This window comes from Podarcis erhardii (genome assembly GCF_964252035.2).
Source record: "Podarcis erhardii genome assembly, chromosome: 4".
Lineage (NCBI taxonomy): Eukaryota > Metazoa > Chordata > Lepidosauria > Squamata > Lacertidae > Podarcis > Podarcis erhardii.
Genome location: NC_138508.1, coordinates 77,046,112 through 77,070,232, shown reverse-complemented (window position 1 = coordinate 77,070,232; position 24,121 = coordinate 77,046,112). Strand labels below are relative to the sequence as shown.

The window sequence follows — 24,121 nt, the reverse complement described above, 5'->3', positions numbered from 1 at the left end:
CAGTTTGGGAGCCAAAGCAACCTGAATCGCCTCATAACTAGACTTTAAAAAAGACTTGAGTAAAGTAATGTCATAACATTTTTATTGTAATGAAAGATTAGTTTTCATCCACATTAACAGTCTGTAGGCCTGTAAAAAAGGAGGAAGTTGCATTAGTTAAAGTTGAATCCATATTCAGCATGCAATTAATTTTAGATTATAGTGTGGAATGGGGAAGGAAGGCAATTTCCCTTCCTGCAGGTTCCCAAAAGTCCAGAGGTCCCCAACTCTCTGGAAATTTTAAGAGAGGAAATGCTACAAATTGCCTCCCCTCCCTGTTGTGCAGATAGATCAGGGTAGGGACAACAAATGGCAACCAGCCACACACAGACTTTACAAAATATCTCTGACATTGTGAGAAATACAGTCCAGGGCAGCAATCTTCCTAGTTATTCTACAATAACTGGGGGGGACGACTTACTTTTGAAAGTGGTAACTGGCACATATGTGACCAGTGTATACAGTTTATTAGGCGAATCCTCATCTTCATTGCGTTTTCTGGATAAACGCACACGGATACGGTAAGGAACATTCCTATAAAAAGGGTGAAAGTATGATTGCGATACAATAAAAGCATGGGTGTTTTTTTTTTTCCTATTTCCACTTCTGCAATCCTAACATTTAATAATTTCCCCTTCAAGGCTGTTCTTCATGTCCAAGGGGCAAGAAAAGCCATTTTAGCCATTATTATTTTCTGTAAGTTAACACGATGATTTATAAGCAGCATGAAAAAGAACTCGACTATTGGCCATGCTGGCTGAAGATGCTAGCTGGAGTGCAGCAGCATCTGGAAGGCACCACCGTGGCTACCCCTGGATCAGACCTACTCTAGCCCAGAAGCAGTGTATTCTAAAAGCAGCATTAGTTCCATAATCCATTTAAGAACGAAGATTGCTCCAGTGTGAAGCAATTCTCGAGGAAAATACAGAATGCAGAGCCCCAAGAACATACTTAGAACCACAGTTCAAATACTAGTTGTTTCTTCAAGGGATTTGAGAATCATAATCCTAGGTAACAAAGCAACATTATTCCAATTAATTATAGTACTATGATACCAGCCTTTTATTTAAGCTTTGGCCTGGTACCAATAGATGGATAGAAACCCCATGCAGTTGAGTGAGGGCTGGCATGACAGAGAAGGGTAATAAATCTCTCTTCTGTACTCAGCATAGAAATGCAGCTACCAATCCTCTGCCAATCCCCCCAGTAACTTCTGTCACATCTCGCAATGCCAAAGTGGATATTAAATAAAAATAGAAATAGCAGCAGTGCCTAGATGTATCTGAACCACCACTAAGATGACTGGCAAATGGTACATTTTTGAAATATTGCACCAATATACAGTGCAATGTCTTAAGACCATATCCTAAGCATATGTGTACTAGTGCACTAACACTAGAGTGTCCCTCTGCACTTAAAAAAAAAAAAAAAAAGGTCGTCAAGATACCTTACTCCTTTTGCCCAGACAGCCTTGTTCAAGCGGGTGTCAATGCGTACATCAGGAGTTCCCATCTCCTTCATTGCAAATTTACGGATCTCCTTGAGAGCACGAGGAGCCCGTTTCTTGAAGCCCCTGAGAATACAGAAAATATCCAGTAGGCGAAATGAAAAAACAAACAAGCACTACTCCTAAACCTCAGGAACCCCCGTTTGTGCCTAGACTTCAGCATCTGAATAGCATACCCTAGGGATGAGGAACCTCAGGAACAGGGGCCAAATGTGGCCATCCAAGCCTCTCTATGGACTCGGGACTCTCCTTAAGCCATACTCCCCTACCTTTCTTGCTCCTCAAGTGCTTTCGCCTGACTAGAATGAGTCCTAACCCTGTGAGAGGAGTAGGGTTAGCTGCATGCTGATAGTGGTGAGACCAAAGTCAGAAGTGGGCAGAGCAAGAGATGCAACAGCCTGGGTTTTGCGTGGCTGGAATGTTCCCTGCCCTTCAAGGGCAAGTTGCATCTCTTGCTCTGCCCACTTCTGACTTTGGTCTCACCACTATCAGCATGCAGCTCCTAGAAGGGAAGGGGGGGGGTCCCTTGTGAAGGAAGTTCCTCATCCGCACCTACAGTGTATAAAACCTGCATAAAGCCACTAGTTACCAAGATGGGCTGGTGGAGAAAGCTAGGCTTTTTTCTTTTTTTATGCTATTTATTACTTTTTCTGAAAAGGCCTAGAAGTAATTTGAGGAGGTTCAGCTATGATAATTGGGCTTACAAAGGCAAAATTTGAGTTTCTGATGAATCATAAATTTTAGAATGCAAAAATTTTGCTTTTCCACACTCCATTAACTATACTTCAAACACAAAGCCAGCTCGGCCAGAGATGAGATGAAAGCACAGAAAGATTCAATCACCTTCACCACAACTCATGGATGTACAGAAATTAAGCTACTGTTTTTTCCTGTTCAGATTTGTGACTAGAGCATGAACTCCAAATACCTCCCATTATAAACAGGAAGAACGCTAAACCTGTTCCATTGTACATCAACAGTACACCCAAGAGACTATTTCCCCCCTCAATCATAGTGCCAACATTACACAAGTTACCCAATGTCTCTTGAATTTAACAGTGACCTTGCATCCTAAACCCAAAGCCAGGATACCAGTGAGTTCAATTACAATAGCAGTGTCAACATATTTATGTTATTTAGCCAAGCATTTGCAACGCCTCATTATAAGCATTTACTTATTGGTTCAAGCTGTTTTCTATCAGGCTTTTTACTTGTCTGCCCGTCCCCAATCACACATCTTGGAACACTGAAGGGAGGCCCAAACCACCCACCCACCCACCGTGGTACCTCTAGTTACAAACTGAATTCATTCCGGAGGTCCGTTCTTAACCTGAAACTGTTCTTAACTAGAGGCATGCTTTCGCTAATGGGGCCTCTTGCTGCTGCTGCGCAGTTAGCACACGATTTCCGTTCTCATCCTGGGGCAAAGTTCTCAACTCGAGGTAACTTTTCAAGGTTAGCAGAGTTTGTAACCTGAGGCGCTTGTAACCTGAGGTACCAGTGTGTGTGTTTGTGTGTAGGTTTTGCCGTTTTTCAGCAAATAAGTATTCATATTTATTTTCACAATCAAATGCTTTCTTTAAAACCTGTGAATACAATTCCTGTAAACTATAATATTAGGTAACTATTTCTAACTCAAATCAGTACACTTTTGGTTGTTTAACTCAAAATCTGGTACAGCTGAATTTTCCTTTGCACATGAATATAAAAGGGCCTTAAGGACCACCTGTAACCCTTTTGGCTTACAACAGATATTTGGCTTACAACTTGAGATATTCTGTAGTACAACTGATTCTTTACAAGGCAACAATCAGTATGGTACTTCTAAGCTTTTAACAAAGCTTTTAACTCCAAAGTAATGTTTGATGATACAGTCGCTTGGACCAATTTCTGCACTGAGTAACAGTGTAACACATTTTCAAAAAATGAAAGAACAAAAAATAAGGACTGCCACTTACACGCCATGGATCCGTTTGTGAATGTTTATAGTATATTCCCGAGTAACCACCTCATTGATGGCTGACCGTCCTTTCTTCTTTTCACCACCTTTCTTTGCAGGAGCCATCTGCACATGTCAAAACACAAAAAGCCTTGTTTTACACAGCACAATATGACATACATCATTGTTTCTTAAATAGTAGCTCCACAAAGCAATGATAAGAGTAAAAATGACAGAAACAGACATCTGCCAAATGCAGAGGCTCTGAGTTCAGCATTTCCTCCTTCTGGAATAGATGGCCTAGATTTTAGGCCATCCAGTGTGTAAAGCCACAATTTTAGTTGTTGACTAAAATTCTAAAAAGACTTTGAAAAGCCTGGTTGCAGTCTCTCCTTGTGTTCTCTGACATGATATTAATATTTAGACACCAGGCAAATACATTATTATTCTTCCAGGCCTCTGGCTAACTGAACACTCCATGGCCTTTAAAACTGTTGGGGAATTATTGTTTTCAATTGTTACTGTTATGTATTTTTATGTTTCTATATTGTTAACCGCCCTGTGATTCTAATCATATAGAGGAGTACCTCTCATCCATGACTCTTGTCTCTGACCATTCATGTGCAAGAACACAGTACCTGTACAGGTAACAAGTACCTTCACAGAAGTGAAACCAGCTCTGCTAATACCTACTATTTATACGCAATGCTTGTAGCATGTCAAAGCACTTCACACAGACTACCCCATTAATGCTAACATAAACTTTGTGAGCCAGGTGAATATTATCATATTTCAACTGTGGGAGGATTCAGAAATAGTGGCTTACCTTAGGCCACCAACTTGTTCATAAAATTCAGCATGGCTCACACTCTTCACCGCCACTGCACAAATCCCCTAAAGCTTCCAGTTTATTAATGCCAGTGTCTTATTTTCTACCAGCCTCCCTCTCATGTTGAGAGTCCACAGTTGCTAAAATTACTTTACTACACAACAAGCAGCTGACTGCTGAATCTCAAAAATGTTTTTTTAACAGGAGAACAGCCCTGTCAGATCATGCCAGTAGCCCATCTAGTACAATATCCTGTTCTGACCAGATGCCTGTGGAAAATCTGCAATCAGGATCTGAGCATCTAATGTGGACATTAAAAAAAAGAAAAGGCAGAAAAAGAAAAGGCAGATACACTTTCAAACTTGTGCCACAATCTGAAAGTACGCTTGCAACTCCAGCATTGTGAATGGAAAGATCTTCCTTCCTAATTCGTCCTTTGTGCCATCTACTCCCTGCCTTTGCTCTCCTCGATATGCTCTAGTTCCACTAATAGCAGGAAAGTGCCAACAAGATTAGAGTTGGAATGGTGTGATTTAGGGACAATAGGGGGGGACCCTCCTACCCCCCAAAAAATATAGCTCGTGAGGGAAAAGCACAACCAGTAAGAACGCTGAGTGTCAGCTAGAATGCCAAGATGAGCTCTGCTGGATCAGGCCAAAGGCCCATAGATCAACATGCTGCTCTCATAGTGGCCAAGCAGGTGGTTTATGTGAAGACCACAAAGAGAACCAGAGTGGAATAGCTGTTGCAGCTGCAGCACTTTCGGGGGTGGGGGACATAAAAATGGTGTGTGTGTGTGTGTGTGTGTACACACACACACACACACAGAGAATTTATAGAACAGCAGCAGCTTTAAGTTGTCTTCTGCCACACAGCAGTCTTGGAGTAGAAAGCCCGGTTTGAGCTTCTTACACCTTGAGTTTCGTGAAGGGAGGCCCGGCTCAAACTCTGCCAGAAGATACAAACTAATATTCTGTTGAAGACCCCCCCCCCCCTTCATAAGAATATAGTACTGCAAGTTGTAAGAATACAGCACTGAAACGTGATTCAGCGCCATGCGCACAACGTGCAAACGGTACCAAACTATTGCTTCCTCACACAAAATGTTAATTAACACTAAAGACGAAAACCCCTGCCCCCAATTTTCACTAATATGAATGGAATTGCCGGATTTTGTTTCAGTTGGCTTTTGAGGCTGCAAACACACATCCCCATGTCCTTTACGACACGCGTGCTCAAAAAACAGTCCTTCTGGACCGCCTCACTTCCCTCTAAGTCCTATGGCTTTAGTCCTCACTGCCTTTTCAGGCGATATCAGGCCTAGGCCAGGCTGGAGCCACGGCGGCAGCGGCGGGGGGGGGGGAGGGAAGGAATCTCAATCCCGCCAGGCGAGACTTCAAGGCCAGGTCCAGAAATACCCGTCCCCCGATACTCCTCTTCGCCCCAGCCAGCCACCCAACCCAGGCTCTCGCCATTGCGAGGCCCACAGAAGCGGATGGCTTCGGATAACAAGAACCGCTCCCAGCGCAGCTACTTACCCTGCTCAGGACCAGACCAGAAAGGAAGGCGCCGGGGCTTATGGGAGGAAACCAAGGAACCCGGAACAGCCATAGAGACGGCGAATGGAAATACGAGGAGCGCTTCCGGGTCAGGAACCACCAGTTGCTAAGCGGCGCTCCCAGAGGGGATAGTGGCGGGAGGTTGGGCCGTCTCTATGGCGGGCACGTTGGAGGAGGAGGAGGAGCTAGCAACGCTTTAAAAAGTTGTTTCCCCCTCCCCGCCCGCGCATCTTTTCCTTAGAGGTGGCAGCTGCTTAATGGAGTCTTAATAGTTTGGTGGCGGCGGTGATGCAACATCATAAAGGATCTCTACTGCCTGTGATAAATGTGGTTTTAAAAATCACGGCGGGTTTTTTTTGTTTTGCTTGATTATGAACACCCCCAAATTGCAAACTAGGGCAGAGAGCGGCTCACACCAACTTTGCAGTGTATGCAATTGCAGTCAGCTGCCGTTATTCCCACACTGCGGTCCAATATTTTGGTGTGTGTGCATTTTTGTGGTGCAGTCAGGTACCTATGGGAATCCCATGCCAAGATATGAGCGGAACAGGCCCCCACTCCCCCCACTTTTTATAAAGCCCAGTCACAGATATTCAGAGGCATACACTGGAGGAATCATCGTGATATAACCTTTAAAAGCTGCCCTAGCATTTGTGCCATGTGAAGAACCAAGCTTGGTCTGTCCTGAATCCCCTGTCCTTCTTAAAATCATAAACACACTGATTCTGGTATCATGACAGAGGATGGAAACACCTGCCTCCACCCTGTCTCCACACCAGTATCCCATCTCCCAGTCCACTTTCTTTTCCGACTCCTGTAATAGTGGTCAAGCAGCTTCCTTGCAACTGGATTGGCAGCCCAGTATATTGCCAATCTCCTATTTACTGAAGTCAGGACTGAAAAATGGGACCCTGATTTCAGAACAGTTATGCATCTGGGACTCCCCCACATGCTTGTCAGCTGTAGCCTGGGCTGAATTTGTTCCCTTCAAATTATGACTGCGTGTATGCTTCTAAGTAAACCAAGGGTGGCTAAACCTGTAGTCCTCCAAATGTTGATGGACTCACAATTTGCATCCGCTCCAGCCAGCATTGTCAATAGCCAGGAATTGTGGGAGTTGTAGTCCAGCAAGATTTGGAAGACAACAGGTAATTAGCCACCCCGCCCCCTCTCTAACCTAACACACAACTTGGGAATCTTTACTTTTATTAAGCATGTTTAGAGCTGCAGCCAGGATCTCTGGATGCAAGAACAACAATCTTACATCAGAAATGTCCTCTGATCTCAATACATTTGTTTGACTTTTAGATGTTTTGAGACTTTATTATCAAGGTTCCAATGTGTGATAACTGCTTTTCAGCCCTATAAAAAGCTTGTTTGAGAGGGAGCCAAATTCTAGATTAAAGATGTAGACATCAACTCTTCATCCTTTGCTAGGGACAATTGCTTGTTATTCCTAGAGGATTGTTTAAAGCAGGAATACAATTCTTCCCTCCCAGGTGTGTGCTTGCAGTCATATTTTCCTCAAGGGACTGATAGAAACAGATATGCACATCCAAATTGTGATGCTCCCCCAGACCCTATCAACCTATGGTGGTTTGAAATGGCATGCACAAACTCTACAATGGGATCAATTGTTGTGCAAAACCTTTGTTGTGTCTTGTGTTGGGGCCGGTGAGTTTGTTACAACCTAGCTGGAAAGGCTGTGATCAGGCAATGCAATTCAAAATTACCTATACAGTGGTACCTCTGCTTAAGTACTTAATTCGTTCTGGAGGTCCGTTCTTAACCTGAAACTGTTCTTAACCTGAAGCACAACTTTAGCTAATGGGGCCTCCCGCTGCTGCTGCTACCGTGCCGCCACTGCACGATTTCTGTTTTCATCCTGAAGCAAAGTTCTTAACCCGAGGTACTATTTCTGGGTTAGTGGAGTCTGTAACCTGAAGCGTATGTAACCTGAAGCGTATGTAACCCGAGGTACCACTGTACTAAGCGGCAAAACTGATTGCTCTACCACCCCCAACAAAGCATACACAAGTAAAAGTAACTAAATTTTTACAAAATAGTGTTTTACTGCAAAAAGCATTGCATACAGCCTCATGTACCATTTGCAGTAGCCACAGGTGTAGTAAAATTCTCACTGCATGGAAAGAGGCTATGGACAAAAGTGGTATGTAAGTAAAAGAGTAAACAGGTAAAGGACCCCTGGGTGGTTAAAAGTCTAGGCAAAGGCGCTCCTCTCGCTTCAGGACTAGGGAGCTGGCGTTTGTCCACAGACAACTTTCCAGGTCATGTGGCCAGCATGACTAAACCGCTTCTTGCGCAACAGAACACCGTGACTGAAGCCAGAGTGCATGGAAATGCCGTTTACCTTCCTGCCGCAGCGATACCTATTTACCTACTTGCACTGGTGTGCTTTCGAACTGCAACAGGAGCTCATCCCCATCAAGCGGATTTGAACAGCTGACCTTCCGATTGGCAGTGGTTTAGACCACAGCGCCAGCCACATCCCATAGCGGTATGTATGCTGCCGTAAGTTCCCCGTAGTAACAAGATACTTCTATCCACCAAACACCATACCAAATGCTCAATACTTCATAAATTGTTGCATAAATAAACGCTGCAACAGACCCTACCCATCAAATATCAACATGTCAACAGACTGTAAAACAATGAAAAATGAAAAGGAAAGGTTAGCAAAAAGCCCACCTCAGGCTAGTCATTTGTTTCATATAAGCTTGGTGCAAAGGGTGCTGTATTAACTAACAGCTCTCTGCAGGCACCCTTATGACCAAGCTAAAGGCCTGAAGCTAAATTTCTGTATTTCAAAAAAAAATAAAAAATAAAAAAATAAAAAAATAAAAAAATTCCTTCCAGTAGCACCTTAAAGACCAACTGAGTTAGTTCTAGGTATGAGCTTTCGTGTGCATGCACACTTCTTCAGATACACTGTATCTGAAGAAGTGTGCATGCACACGAAAGCTCATACCTAGAACTAACTCAGTTGGTCTTTAAGGTGCTACTGGAAGGAATTTTTTTATTTTTATTTTTATTTTTATTTTTATTTTATTTTGTTTTGACCATGGCAGACCAACACGGCTACCTATCTGTAACTTTCTGTATTTCAGTTTGCTTTTTTACAAACTATTAACTCTCAAAAAAGCATGGAGAGAAAAAAAGCTTTTCGCTTGTGAAATGAGCTGGTCTTTCATAAACAAAATAATGTTCACATAATCCCATATAATTTTATTTTATATAGAAATAGGTCAAGGTTGGGGTTTTGTTTTGTTTACAACAACTTCTTTATACGCTACTTATTGAATAATTACATAAAATCTTTTTTTTTAGAAACATCAACATAAAGCATACAAAAGTGCAACGCTTTGGAGGAAAAGTCAAACCTAAACGTAGTAATGAAAGATATGTAATATAGTTGCAGCATTTTCCCACTTAATGGGCTGTAACACAGTGCATATTCTTCAGGTGTTTGTTCTATGAACAGTTGTGAGGGGGCTGTTCAGTTAGTAGAAAAGATTCTCTTCAAAGTGTTTAAAGAGCATGACTAGTACATTGGAATAATAGCTGCATGATTGTGCTTCGGTTCACTGTTTACAATTGTAGTTCACTAAGTAAATAGGAAAATGTCCAGTGTAATTTCTTTGAAACATTAGAAATAGCAAGAGGGAGAGGTAACAAGTTTAATACTTTCAGGTTATGAGTCCAAGGTCTATAAACTGCAGGGTGCTTTTTATTTAAATAAAGGACAACATGTTCTCTCTCTCACTGGAAGTGCTTATCTGGCCACCAGAACAAACTTTTATTCACCGAAAGTGCTAGCTTATGCCTTTTGTGCAGTTGTGCAAAATAATAATAATATTAATAAAAATAATCTCTCACTCTCTCAATAGATTTTCTCTGAACCAGTGCTTTTCATATTCAAAAGATCAAAATAGTGAAGGCCAAGTAACTCGTATCCACTTTTTTTTTTTTGGAATAGCCAGAATACTTTCTGGTCAAAATAGTCAGAAGAATCGTCTACCAACACATACCAGTTTGCACATGATGGTATGTATTAGTATTAATATACATAATGTAGTCACAAAATAGTGCAAACATCTGCAAAATAATTCCCGTTCCTTTCCTATTGCACTATCCACCAAGGTCTGTGCTTGGTAATCTCTTTACATCACAAAACTCTGAAATGAACACATATGCAAATGCTGGCTTCCCTCCTGCCCAGTCACCCACCATTCAATAAAGCTAAATGTGTACTGATTGTTACAGCAGATTCTACTGCAGATGTTGTTGCATGTTGGAGGATTCAGGCAAACTGACAGTCCTCCGGGGAGCAGGTTCTTGCTGCTGTTGCTGTGACTGCATATGATGGTACTCTACGCTTTCTTCCTGTCGAGGGTAGGAAGGCAAGAGCAAAGAATCTGCCTGCTCACTGTGTAAAGGGCCTGCAGACTCTACCTATATGCGAAACAAAATTGGATGCCGTCAAATAATGGTTTAGCAGATCAAAAACAGTAGTTCTGTTAAATAATAATAATTTATTTGTACCCCACCCATCTGCCACTCTGGGCAGGATAAATAAAAACACAGTAAAACATTATGCCTTAAAAATCTTCCCTATATAGGGCTGCCTTCAGATGTTTCCTAAATGTTTCATAATTACTTGTCTCCTTAACATCCGATGGGAGGGCGTTCCACAGGGTGGGTGCCACTACTGAGAAGTGACCTCTGCTTATGGAACTTTGCTATGGAACTATTGCTGTTGGACTAGGATCTATAGTTTGCAGAACAATTACAATGTGCTTAGCTAAGTCAATGAATGAAGCTTGGCACCATTTATGCCAAGGATTGCAAGGTTGGCGGCGGCCCTATTTTTTGGATTTTATATTGTTAGAAAAAAACAATTCTTAGGAAATGGCAATGGTCAAGTGGGGTGTGGGTGTGTGTCTGTGTGAGAAAGAGTGAATGTGATGGCCCCTTTGTATATTTTTTCCTGGTACTGCAGAATGCTCCCTGTTGTCATGAGCAACAGCACTCTTATGTTAGTGGAACATCAGTATTGTGTGATCTCCACAATCAGGATCAGGAGAACATAGGTGACTTCCTCTAGCAAATAAGAGGTAGTCTGTGGAGGGAGGATGGGAAACAGCAATGACTGTACTCTCTCTAGTTTTGCGCCATGCCATACCTCCATGGCTGCCATGTTGTGTTATACTTTACTCCCATAGAAGTCATTGTGTGCCAGGGAGGCAGTGGAAGACAGGAGTGCCTGGCGTGCTCTGGTCCATGGGGTCACAAAGAGTCGGACACGACTAAACAACAACCACCACTGGTATGAAAAGGTTAGTGGCCCTTGATTTATGTGAACGAGAACTTTTTGATAAGCTCTAATTGTCAGAAATTTAGTCAATCACAAAATGCAAGTGGATTTTCCCTACTCATTTCGTCCAATAATTGGGCTTCCTTTTCTGTCCTCCATTGGCAATGCTCATTAATTCCACTTTCTCTTTCAATGGTTTCATCACAATCATGTTTGTCATGGGCACTTATGAAAATACTTGCAGCACAATCCTAGGTATGTTTATTCAGAAATATGTCCCACTAAGTTCAATGGGGCTTAACTTAATTCATAGTAAAAAAATTTAGGACTGTAGTATTCAAATTTGTTATATAAACTGCCTTTGGCTGATGGCCTCTTACTGTCAACAACCTTCTGTTGTGGGCATGTTTTGTATTCCTATAGTGGGTATATTTGGGCTTGTGCAATTATTTATTTATTCATTTATACCCCGCCTTTTCCCCCTATGGGACTCCATTTTATCTTATTGCCACACTTCATGTTTACCATTTTAGTGGGAGGAATGATGGCTGTTTGTTTTTTAAAAGGGAAGTTACTGGCTATAAAGCCAAAAGCAGTCAATGACAATACAATAATTATTCAGGAAGCTTTTGTGTTGCAGAAGGAAAAAACAAAAGGAACAAGGAAATTAGCAGGATCCATAAAACAAAAGGAAATACACCAGACACTCACATTGTCCTGGAGTTAGATTTAGAACCTGGTGTCCCAATGCAAAGTTTCCAGCATAATCAAATGTGTCTGCTCCAGATCACATATTGACGTGGATAAAATGTGAGCAGATGTTTCCAATACACAGAAGCCACAATCTCCTGAAACCTCACTTCCTCAGTGATATTCCAAATCAGGAGCACAGTCAACTGAGAATTGTATCCAGAGCAGAGGATATTGACTGGGAGTCTTGAGTTCCTCCATCATATTTAAAAGGCACATAGAGTTATATAGATTTTAGAGTCAGCTGAGCTTTGGACTTATGTTGGTAAGGAAACAGAATGGATAGAATATTCAGGTAGGATTTTAAGACATCCTTGGTAATATGCCAAGACACTCCAGTGTATTCTGGGCCTGAGTTGGGAGTCACTAAGAGTTTTGTATAGCGATTATTGGTTATGAGACTCCATTTGTCAAGGTTCAGTGGTCTAGCATCTGCTTTGTGTGCAGATGATCCCTGCCATCTGAAATCTTGAAGAGTTGCAGAATATACTGAGTGAGATGGACCAATAGTCCAACCAAAGGCAGCTAGCTTCCTGTGTTCCTATTCCTGCCTATGGTTGCTTTATTTGGGAATATGAGACCTAACATTAGTCTGCAACATAGACAACTATGGACTAATTTACAGAGGGTATTTAAAGAAATAAAGAAAACAAAATGGTTGACACTGTGGACTCCGTTTATATGATATTAGAACTGCACTACACCCCAAAAAATGTACATCTAGAAGTGCTAGCTGTGGTTTGAGAACATTAATAAATCAGTTCAACATCTGATATAGATAACAACTGAAGAAATATTTTTGTTGTTTATGTACTTCCTGCATTTTCATTGTGAGTTCTTGTATTATTATTTTTTTAACATTCCTAATAAAAAAAGTTTATAAACAACCATGTCATATTTCTTCTGCCATTCTTAAAATAATGTGAGGGTCTTTATCACTTTATGAATAACTACACAATTAAAAATATTTTTTTAAAAACAAAAAACCCAGTATGCCGCCCCTTCAGCTGAAAAACATACTTTCAGGGCGGCTTACCCATTTAGGTACTGTCAGTTCTGTTGCAGCCCACCTGAAGGTAGCCTTGCTGCTGCTGCTGGTGCTGATGCATAGGTTGCAAAGTTGAAGGCTGAGATGGCTGTGCTGCAGAAAACCCAGGGGGCAACACTGCTTGTCCCATCAGCACTATAGCTGTACTGCTTCCAGAGGTTTGCTCTTCCAAACTTTGGAACGCTTGTAGGCTTTGAAAGTATCTATTCAAAGAAACAGTCCTAAGTTTTGCAGCCAAGAATTTGCGACTAAAACATTGATATCATACTGCAATGTATTATGGACAACGGTTGGGAGAAATAGCAGGTGCTGCTGCTGACTCAGGGACTATGCAGATATGCCGATTGTTGGAAGATGCATTGAAAAAGCCAGGCACATTCATTGCTACACATAACTCCTGGGCATACCTAGGGCATATATTGTGCATACCTAGTGGCATCCTGGAAGTGGAGAAGGATGACCTGGGGTGGGGCAGTGTGGGAGAACGAAGAAGCTGATCAGAGGCTGATGCAACTAAGCATTTTTGTTTGCTATTGGGGCGGCCCTCGGGTGGCGCTGTGGGTTAAACCACAGAGCCTAGGACTTGCTGGTCAGAAGGTCGGCAGTTTGAATCCCCGTGAGCTCCCGTTGCTCAGTCCTTGCTCCTGCCAACCTAGCAGTTTGAAAGCACGTCAAACTGTAAGTAGATAAATAGGTACCGCTCCAGCAGGAAGGTAAACGGCGGTTCCGTGTGCTGCTCTGGTTCGCCAGAAGCGGCTTAGTCATGCTGGCCAGGAAGCTGTACGCTGGCTTCCTCGGCCAATAAAGCGAGATGAGCGCCGCAACCCCAGAGTTGGTCACGACTGGACCTAATGGTCAGGGGTCCCTTTACCTTTTTGCTGGGGTAGCCCAGAGGCTTGAGAATATGTGGACACATCTTTAGAAATGGTGAGTTTATGGGTTAAAAGCAAAGAACCAGCCATAGCAGGTAAATTAGAAATTTCTGATACAATATCAGCAAGATAATGTTCCAAGTAGCAGGCTCCAGATTTATTTGATTGTAACACTTTCACCAAACCTGGTCCCTTTCATTCTCCAGTTGGCATGACAGAACCCCAGTACATGATGGCAGGGCATTTTTCCAGCCAGAACTCATTGGAACTCAGTTCCAGCACCTCTCAGGTAGGTGCCATTGCCATTCTAAGAGAACAAGGGTGCTGTTCATGGTGAGTTCTGGCACCTCTTTTTCTAGAAAAATAGCACTGCATGATGCACGAGAGAAACAATGTACTGGGGCAACTGGGATCTGAAAAACCATGCAATTGCGGGAGCTTGGCATTGGGGCAGATAAAATATGGCAGGACAACATCTGGATTTTCAAAATATGGAGCCACCTTTATTCCATCTCTGACATAGACTGCTTAACCCAAGTACTACCTCTGGACGAGTTGCCGTTCTACCACCTCCATCTAAGTGGCATTTCTCAGTATAGTTTCAAACTTTTCCTTCCTACCCCTGCCCCCAGTAACATGCTACATACTTAGCTTCGTGTCCAGTCACATCAACATCTGTTGTCTGCCTCGCATGGCAGGAACCAGGCATCATTGGCTGAATAGGCTGACTGAGTAACAGTCTAGGAAACAGGAAATTAAATAATGTCAGTGAAGAATGACACTAACCTACAGATACTGAAAGGGTTGGAAGGATTTTTTCTGTGTGAGGTAGTTGCATGCTCAGAAGGCAATAGAGTTAAATCTGCAGTAGGCTCAGGGACAGTGTAATTAGTCGTAAAAAAAGGGTAGAACAGGATTTATTATCAAATGTGGCCATTCTTATATAGTGGTACCTCTGGATGCGAACGGGATCCGTTCCCCATTCGCATCCTGAAACAAACGCAACCTGCGTCTGCGGGTTGCGATTTGCCTCTTCCGCACATGCGCGTGATGGCATTTTGACCGTCTGCGCATGCGCGAGCGGCGATACCCAGAAGTAACGCTCTCTGTTACTTCCGGGTCGCCACAGGGCGTAACCTGAAAACGCTCAACCTGAAGCACATTTAACCCGAGGTATGACTGTACAAGGAGTTTCATTCTTCTTAGGAGTGGATCTACATACTGTGGTTGGCAAACAAAGATCACTGAAATTCCCTGAGGCAGATTATTTGCCACAGCGCTTGACTGTAACGTTTTCATGCTCCCAACCTGTGATGCGGTGGATGTTTCTGCCTCAAGTAATAGCCATCTTCTATGACAGTCCTGCATTCTGATGAAATCTAGTGAGCATTGGGCTATTAGATTTTTAAGTTAGCTATTAGAGCTTCCATTCAGTTTGCCAGTCCAGAACATAAAATAGGCTTTACATGCTTTCTTCTGCTCCAGGTAGTTTGAAACGGCAGCTAACTTTGTGTGGAGATGTAAGGTCCTCTCTCCCTCCCCCCGCCCCATTCACCTTATGTTTCCTACAGGGACATGTTTTCTATTTCAAGCTACTTATTGCTCCTTGTATTTTCTTTCTAGTCACCAGTTTAAAAACTTTTTCAAAACAGAACAAAGAAGTAAACAGTATCTTTTCTTTCTCTTTTTAAGGCAAATACATAGTGCTAACAACATTTAGAGAAAACAAAAACAACCCACAAGTCGGTATCTGAAGAAGTGTGCATGCAGACGAAAGCCCATACCAATAACTAACTTAGTTGGTCTCTAAGGTGCTACTGGAATGAATTTTTTAAATTATTTTATTTATTTTGTTTTGTTTCAACTATGGCAGACCAACATGGCTACCTACCTGTAACCCACATGTCTGTTTGCTCCATTCTGATACTGTTTTTAATACTGGATTTTTCATTTCTGTAACCCAACCCTGGAACCTTGTGGTATAGGGTACGTATGAAATTGAATAAATAATAATAACACCATGTTCCTCTTTTTTTCTTTCAAGCTTACTACTAATCTAGTGCTGTAACTTGATAAAATGGAGTATTTTCTTAATGTTCAAAGTACAGCATTTACCTGGTATATAGTAATAAACTAAACATGCAAATTTAAATAGTGTCATTGTAAAAAATAGTATTTAATTCTTCAACTTTTTTTTTTTAAGTAGGTTACTTCAATTATTTTACCTCAATTGTCGATCATTACTAAAATCTGGAGTGCTCCGCTGGTGGCTGTTATCCTGTAGAATGGCATCAGGTGGAGCTCTGCTCAAAGACTGTGGGAGCACAGAGGCATTGCTAAACTGTGAGGTTAAGCTTCTGGAAGATTGACAGCTATCCTGCATTCCTTGTGAGGCTCTTGCTGATTTCTGATCCTAGAACAGTTGAAAATAACAGCACTCACAAAAACAATAAACAAAAGCTTTGGGTATATTGTAAAAACACATAGAATTAAGTTGCGATTATTTTTTTGCCAAATTACCAGATCCAAATTTAGTTCATTCCATCCTCTCATAAAGGTGTAATTATGTAAAGTGACCGATAAGTAGGGAAATAAATTCATATTCATTGAATGTAGGTCTGGTAATTTACCCTTTTTAAATATATTTTCTTTTACAAGAATGGTGATTATGGGTAGCTAGAACAAACACACAGATTCACACAAAGCTTACTGGAAAGAGCGAAAGGGCAGGCGATATTGCCGTAATACCTAAAGGCAAACAAGAACTACAGTATAAGAAATGCTGGAAGAACTAAATGAAGAATCAAAAGAGGTAGGATTGAAGATGAACCTAAGACTTAAAGTAATGTTTAAAGAAGAGAACATTTTTTTCCACAAAAAGATTGCTGTAAGACCATTGCAGGTCTGCTTACCTGGTTTGATAACACATTTTCTTCTCCTAACATTTGATGGTCTGTTGCTTGAGGAGCTGCAATCTGCTCTTGGAGACAAGGCCTCGAAGGCCTCGCCACAACTTGCTGCTGAGACTCAACCGCTGGCTTCCCCTGAGGTTCTGGCTGCTGCATGCTGCTGAAATTCAGAGATGCTGTTGGCTGCTGTAAAAACATCTGGAAGAGAAAGGTGGCTCCTTTTTCGATTTCCTTGTTAAGCAAATCAATGGAAGAAATACATTCACAGTTCCAATTTCAAGTTGTCATATCTTAACACTTATAAATGTGTATCGTTAGGGAGCTCAACTTGATCCAGGCCTCAGTCGCTGAAAATGCTTTTAAGGCTAGAAGACTGTGTGAAGTTGCTTGTGAGTACACAGAGAGTCCATTTCCCACACAACTGCATAAGCACAGCCACCTTTCACACATCTGGGGCTGTCAGAGAAGTTTCTACAGGGAATGTCGCATGTCACCTCTTTCCAAATCAAGCATTGGATAAGAATTGCTCAAATATTATGTGTGCAATGCACCTTAAACCAGCTGTGGAAGGACTGACACTGTTTAGAAAACCAAATCCACTATTCAGGAACAGAATACATTTGTCATCCTATTCACTCAGAAACCTCTGACATACATGTCTAATTCTTGCAAATATATGAAGGTCAAACTAGATGTTACAAGCAAACACATGTTACTAAATTGCAACTAACACTCGGTTTATGGGAAATGAGCTTTCGGAGGGAGCAAATAAGAGCAGAGAAGTGATGGCTGCTGGTGGTAAACTCTTCCCTGTCCCCAGTTTTTCTGCTTCAAATTGTTTTCTTCTACTTCCCTCTCCATGGGATTCCAGATGGGAAAATGTGTGTGCAACCCCACAGGGCTGACATTATCCCCATCTCACCCCAAGATAGAAAAAGCTTCCACTGGAATTTTAGCAAATGTGTTCCTGTCCAATAAGTACAGTGGTGCCCCGCAAGACAAACGCCTCGCAAGACGGAAAACCCGCTAGACGAAAGGGTTTTCCGTTTTGGAGGCGCTTCGCAAAACGAATTTCCCTATGGGCTTGCTTCGCAAGATGAAATGTCTTGCGAGTTCCTGCGGGTTTTTTCCCCTCCCCCCCTTTTCCTAAGCCTCTAAGCCACTTAGCAGCTGATCCACTAAAAGCCGCTAAACCGCTAACAGTGCTAATCCGCTAAGCTGCCAATGGGCTTGCTTCGCAAGACAAAAAAACCGCTATACGAAGAGCCTCACGTAACGGATTAATTTCGTCTTGCGAGGCACCACTGTAGCTTGGTTGTTTTTGGAAGACAATTTTACTCGGCTACAAGTGATCACCAAAGAAGAAGAAGAAGACAGCCTCCAACAATCATATCCCTATACTTTTTTCCTGAAAAGACAACTTCCTTTTGCTGTCTATGAAAACAGGGTGGATTGTACCTCTGTCCAGAAAAAACTTCAAGATAATAGAACAAGAAAAATATAAAGCATGAGGCTTCAACTTAAGGAATTCTAGCTATCTAGCAACACAAAAATGTTGAAAAACAAACGGAAATACAGAAGATGAGAAGCCACTGAAATGGAGCACAAGAGAGAGAGAACATGTGTGCAAAGATCCTAAAACTAAGTGTGAGATTGTTGCCTCAGTACATATACATGATCCCCTGAGCTACGAACATAGTATGAACAAGTACAGTGGAACCTCTGTTTTCGAGTGTCTTAGAAATTGAACGTTTCAGCTTTCGAATGCCGAAAACCCAGAAGTAACTGCTTTGGTTTTCAAACAATTTTCGGAAGCTGAACGTGCCACGCAGCTTCCGTTTTGAGTTTCCCTGTTGTATTGAGGCTGCCGCTTTCAGTTTTCGGACGTTTCGGAAGCTGAACGGTGTTCCCGAACAGATTACGTTCAAAAACCAAGGTTCCACTGTAATAGGAGTCATGCTGTTTTAATTTCTGTACTGTGACAGATTGCCTCCAACCAATCATATGATAATGAGCTTTCATCGTGATTTGCTTGTGGGGTGTTTATAAACCTTCCCATTATTCTCATTCATTCACTCCACACTTTTCAATGCATTTCCTTGTCACTCTCCTAACAGCAAACAGACTGTTGTTTTCTTTAAGTGCACTTGTTGCACTAACCCATTTCTATTGTGCAAGACTAAATGCACTAGGAACCTCTCGTGCAAAATACTGACAGTCAGGCACCTCAAGAGTGCTAGTGTCAAAACATTTCTCCTCAGAAGAGGACAACACCAAAGTACCAACACAGAAAGTATTCCATTCACAGCGGCTTTGCCCAAGATTCTTACCAGCCTGTCATGACTGGACCACTAAAGAAGAACTAAAATGCCACTGAATAGAAAGGATTCCTCCCCCCACCCCTTCAACATCGTAAACAAGTCTAAGTAGATAACGCCACTGCAGAATCTCACGACTACTTTTTCAGGGTGTCAAGACATGAGAAGAGTATTACTAATCTCTTCTAATTGGCAGTCTCATTAGTATTCTCATGAAAGAAGCAAAAGACATGAAAGCACAACACCTCTTGCATCTAGAAACAGACAGCATCATATTAGGGAGACAACGGAAGAAAGCTGTTCTATGGAAACCAGACATTTTAACCATCTGTGTTGATCGAACCAGGAAGCTCTTATCAACAGCAATTATTTTTACAATGTATCGGAAGCAAGGATGCCACGCTAAATTTATAGCTATGAGACATTTATTTCAAAGATACCGTTTCTAATAAACTGCTGAAGGTGACATTTTCCCTGTAAGGCTTGGTTCTACCCATATTATTTCCTTTCAACAATATTGCCGGGCTGCTTTTCTGCTACATGCCAAATATAGCTCCTTAATTCTCTTTTTGTGGTCCCAGCAAGTCTCTTCAAATTGCATTAATAAATTGCATACATTCCATGTAGCCCCATGACCAACGGACTCATTGTTAAAACTGTGTTTATGGAAGACAATCTTACCCAGCTACAAGCGACCGTCGAAGAAGATATCCCTAACAGTGCTGTAAAAATATAAAGGTAAAGGACCCCTGACTGTTAAGTCCAGTCGCGAACAACTCTGGTCTGGGATTGCGGTGCTCATCTCGCTTTATTGGCCGAGGGAGCCGACATTTGTCCGCAGACAGTTTTTCCGGGTCATCTGGCCAGCATGACTAAGCCACTTCTGGTGAAACCAGAGCAGCACATGGAAACACAGTTTACCTTCCTGCCGGAGCAGTACCTTTTTATCTACGTGCACTTTGATGTGCTTTCGAACTGCTAGATTGGAAGGAGCTGGGACTGAACAATGGGAGCTCACCCCGTTGCGGGGATTCGAACCACCGAGCTTCCGATCGGCAAGCCCTAGGCTCTGTGGTATTCACCCGCGTCTGTAGCTACAGCTACAGTGCTGTAGCACGGGTTAAAATTGAGCTCTTGTGTTTCATTCTATATTTCTCTCTCTACAAGGTACTATTAAGGAATAATGACCATGTCTATCCCAGGGGTGGCCAACTTCACGATCTACCTGTTGGACATGCCTGCTCTATCCAATCCTTTCATTTCTTTCACTCTTGAAGTCTCTGCTGAATTTTCTGTCCCCCTTCAGCATGGATCAGCATATTTTATTTGACACTTATTTAGTCCTCTCTGCCTTAAATATACTGAAATATTGTTGTTAGACTAACTGGAAGCATTAGGTCAGTCCATTCTCTGCTATGTATCAGAAACAAGAGTGTAACCAAAGGGGCTCCTGACCAAATGAATCTGGGAAGCTGCCTTATATGGAATCAGATCATAGGTTCATCTATCCCAGTATTTCCTGCTCCGACTGGCAACAGTTCTCTCAGGTCTCAGGCATAAGTCTTTGGCAGCTTTGCTATTTCCTAAGTGAAAATGCCACAGATTGAAACTCAGACCATGCACCTACACTTTTCTCTTAAGTCTTTCAAAGCCAATCCTCTTATTCTGTCATTGGGAACAGAGGGCTTCCAATACCATGTATTCCTATGTAAACTAGTGAAGAGGGGAACTGCAGGAAGAATAGCTGGCAGAAGGTGTTGTTTTCCTGAGCCAGGTTCCGAAATCGGAAGTGAGCAAAATGCCCCTTGAAGAAGCAGCAGCTGTTTAAGCTGGGCTGCTGGATGCAGTAAACCCTCCTCTGTGTAGTGGCCTATGGTGCATCAAGATGATTTGAGCGTGGAAATAAATTTCTGCTCAAGAATTCTGCTACTCACTGAATCAAGAGTAATTTGTCTGAAAAATACGTTCTCCCGCTAACCTGTATGTTGGAATCCTGCACGATGCACAGCTGTTCCTGGATTTTATGCAGCTCTTCCTGCTGCCACTGAATATTGGCTTGCAGTATTCGAGTCCTCTGCTCAAGCTGGTCTTTGATAGTTTGGAACATGTTAAACTGGGATGAGAGCTGAAACAAGGCAACCAAGAGCAATGTTACTTTTCTAGTAAGTACAGTAACTTTTGTTCCACAAGGATGCTTTGCTGTATTTCTAAGAATATTGTTACCTGCATTATACTACTGCACTTGCATAAGGAACAATGCATGTCCAAGACCTAGAAGCTGTAAGTAAAGCATTTTTAACTTACTTTGCAGTCTGTAGGGTTTCACTGAAAAAGTGGCAAAATGGGGGTCAGCTGCTTCACGCAGCTGAATCGAGTTAAAGAAGGTTTAATAACCTATTCCTATGCTTCATTAATATGCATAATGATGGGGTTTAATACTCTACTACTGGGGCTCTCTATGTGCTAGCCCCATGTTTTTAAAAACAGGCACCAGCCATTCTTCTTTTCCTTTTAACCACACATGGGGGTACCTAGAGGATTAAATATAATTAATATATTCTCTTAACAATTCCCATCATTCGCAAAATAAGCACATACTGATTACTGGTGTTACAGCACTAATATCTCTTTGACCACAAGTGCAGACCACCTGTGGTCAAAATAATACAAGAGTGTGAAAGAAGGCGGCTTCAGCCAATATTCCTTGATAGCTAGAAAAAGGAGTCTGGGCAGAAGAGTTAGAACACCTATCTCTGATCCCAATAACCCCAATGTGTGTGAATGCATTAATGTGCGTGTGTGTACCTTCCCCTCCATACAAGTGTCTTGCCATTTATTTTTTATTGTCTCTAACTTCAGGGGAACCAGTGGCAGAGAGGACTTCCTAGACATAGAAAAGAAAAGCCCTTGATTCATCTAGACACTCCTGAACATGCTCAAGAGGGTCATGTCATGCCAGTATGAATGGAAAAGTTTTAGTTTGCTATGCCTCCCAATTCAATTAAGTGAAAACAAAAAAATTGTTTTACTCTCACTAACTTAAAACCCATTTAAAGCTCCTGTCCTCCGTCAGTTTGGTACACACCTGTGTCCCAATCTATTTCATGGAACTTCTTTTAATGTTTCTGCAACTCTCTTTTTTTCCACCTTACCTGAGCAGCGGCAGGTTGGCTAGATCTCTGCAAGTCCTCCTGCATAGTGGGACTTCTTTGCAGGGAGGGAGACTCTGGGATGAGCTTTGTTCTTGTGGCTATAAAAGAACATTTATTTACTAAATTACCGTTTAGAACAGAGTTGTTAAAAGTTTCTATTAATGTATACAAAAAGACTGGATCACTGGAATGGCAATAAAGGAAGTTGACTATAGAACAAATGCACCAGTTTTTGTCAACCTGCACCCTCTAGTTCTGGACTACAGCTCTGGCTGGCGCAGATGGGAGTTGATGTTGTAACCCGCTCTGAAATTGCACTCCAATAACTAGCAGGTAGTAAATGTTTCAAATAAGACAATGCCCTGTTGTGTTAGAATTATCCTTTCTGTTGGTCATGATCCATGCATGCAGGCCTGCGTTACACGTTCCATACCATTCCGGGTTATACTGGCAGTATAACAGTATAAAATTCTCAGTTTCAAAGTAGCATCTGCAGAGACCACACCTGAAGGGCGGTATACAAATTTAATAAATAATTATAACTTACATGCTGTGTCAGGCAAGGATGTAGGCAAAGATTTGTGTGAGCCCTGAGAGGATACAGAAAGAGTCCGACTGGTGTCGAGGATTGACGTGCCTAATTCAAGAGCGTTAAAGTGCTGTTGAGGATCCAGTTCTGATCCACTGTCCTTAAAAAACAAAGCAAACATGCTAAACGTTTTTGAAAGTTTTGAACTTACAAATGAGTTTGGTTATAAATCATTTGGGTTTACTGAGGGAGAGGTCTTTTTTCGGTATCAGCTATGCGCAGCACAACCCTATATACACACACTTACTCAGAAGTAAGCGCCTTTGTGTTCGATGGGAACGACTCCCTAGAAATTCCCAGTGAGCTCAACTGTTCATTGGGACAGAATACTGCCACCATGTTTCTCTGCTTCTGAAAGAATTGCACTGGCTGCCAACTAGCTAGCAGGCTAAATTGAAGGTGCTGTTACTGGTGTACAATGCCCTATGCAGCTCGGAACGAGGATACATAAAAGATTGCCTCAACCTGTGCAGGACAGCATTGCATAGATGCAATTTCATCAGGTGGTCTGTTCTGCACAATGTCTGAATCATGCCTTTAATGTGGCAGCACCTGGCCTTTGGAACTCCCTGCTGTTACATATCACCCACGTGTCTTGTCTATTGTCTTTTCAGAGCCTACTGAAGACCTTCCTTTCCCCACAAGCCTTTTGTGTGGAGTTGCTTATCCAAGTACTGGATTTGAAACTGTTTTTAGTGTACCTTTTAGGATTTTACGTCTTCATTGTTAATTGATTTGAGCTTGTTTCACATGAAGTGATTCATAAATTGAATTAATAACAATAATAATAATAATAATAACAACAATAATAACAATAACAATAACAATAATAATGTGTGTCTAGAATTGCAGTTTTAACTCCATGTGTCACATGGTTAAAGTGCATCCATTTTTTACAGTCTTCAGTATGCAATACAGCGTTTAACGTCACATCTAGCCTGGCCTTTTGTATCCACGTTTCTGAGCAACAGAAGCTTCAAGTAGTTTTCTGTAAGATACTCATAAAAGACTCAGTTATTAACTTCATTAAGCAGTGAAAATCACAAGAACTCAGTCCTTAGATGCAGCTACTGTATAATCTGCTTTAATAGGAAGGAAGCTATGTACTCAGGAACGAGCCCAGGCCAATCCCCAGAGAACTTCAAAAGAAATGATTCTTAATTCTTGGCTTATAATGCATCTGCCTTTCATTGCCTGCTTCTTTCTATATGCTCTAGTTTCAAATTCACATATTCTTTCAATTTTATACTCAACCATGAGATTATGTGGGCAGGG

The 24,121-nt window shown here is 41.9% G+C and overlaps 2 protein-coding genes across 5 annotated transcripts in view; both read right to left on the bottom strand.

Annotated features, from left to right (window-relative positions):
• Window positions 1-60: 60 nt before the first annotated feature.
• On the bottom strand, window positions 61-5,992 carry RPL31 (ribosomal protein L31). The gene is made up of 5 exons (XM_081857914.1): window positions 5,853-5,992; window positions 3,505-3,611; window positions 1,487-1,612; window positions 461-573; window positions 61-129 (listed from the first exon to the last, which is right to left on the bottom strand). Exons 2-5 carry the CDS (start codon window positions 3,609-3,611, stop codon window positions 98-100), a joined length of 378 nt encoding a protein of 125 aa, XP_081714040.1. The 5' UTR covers window positions 5,853-5,992; the 3' UTR covers window positions 61-97.
• Window positions 5,993-9,093: 3,101 nt separating this feature from the next.
• The window catches only part of NPAS2 (neuronal PAS domain protein 2), a 100,670-nt gene continuing 85,642 nt past the window's right edge, over window positions 9,094-24,121 (bottom strand). For 3 of the 4 annotated variants that reach the window (XM_081857894.1, XM_081857895.1, XM_081857892.1), the window contains 8 exons: window positions 22,805-22,946; window positions 22,258-22,355; window positions 21,084-21,230; window positions 16,791-16,985; window positions 16,104-16,291; window positions 14,526-14,618; window positions 13,029-13,209; window positions 9,094-10,346 (listed from right to left, as the gene is read on the bottom strand). In XM_081857894.1, coding sequence (XP_081714020.1) covers window positions 10,164-10,346; window positions 13,029-13,209; window positions 14,526-14,618; window positions 16,104-16,291; window positions 16,791-16,985; window positions 21,084-21,230; window positions 22,258-22,355; window positions 22,805-22,946 — 1,227 coding nt within the window. In that variant the 3' untranslated portion in view covers window positions 9,094-10,163. Of the gene's footprint in view, window positions 10,347-12,994; window positions 13,210-14,525; window positions 14,619-16,103; window positions 16,292-16,790; window positions 16,986-21,083; window positions 21,231-22,257; window positions 22,356-22,804; window positions 22,947-24,121 lie in introns of all 4 variants that reach the window. The other variant, XM_081857893.1, reaches the window with a different exon arrangement.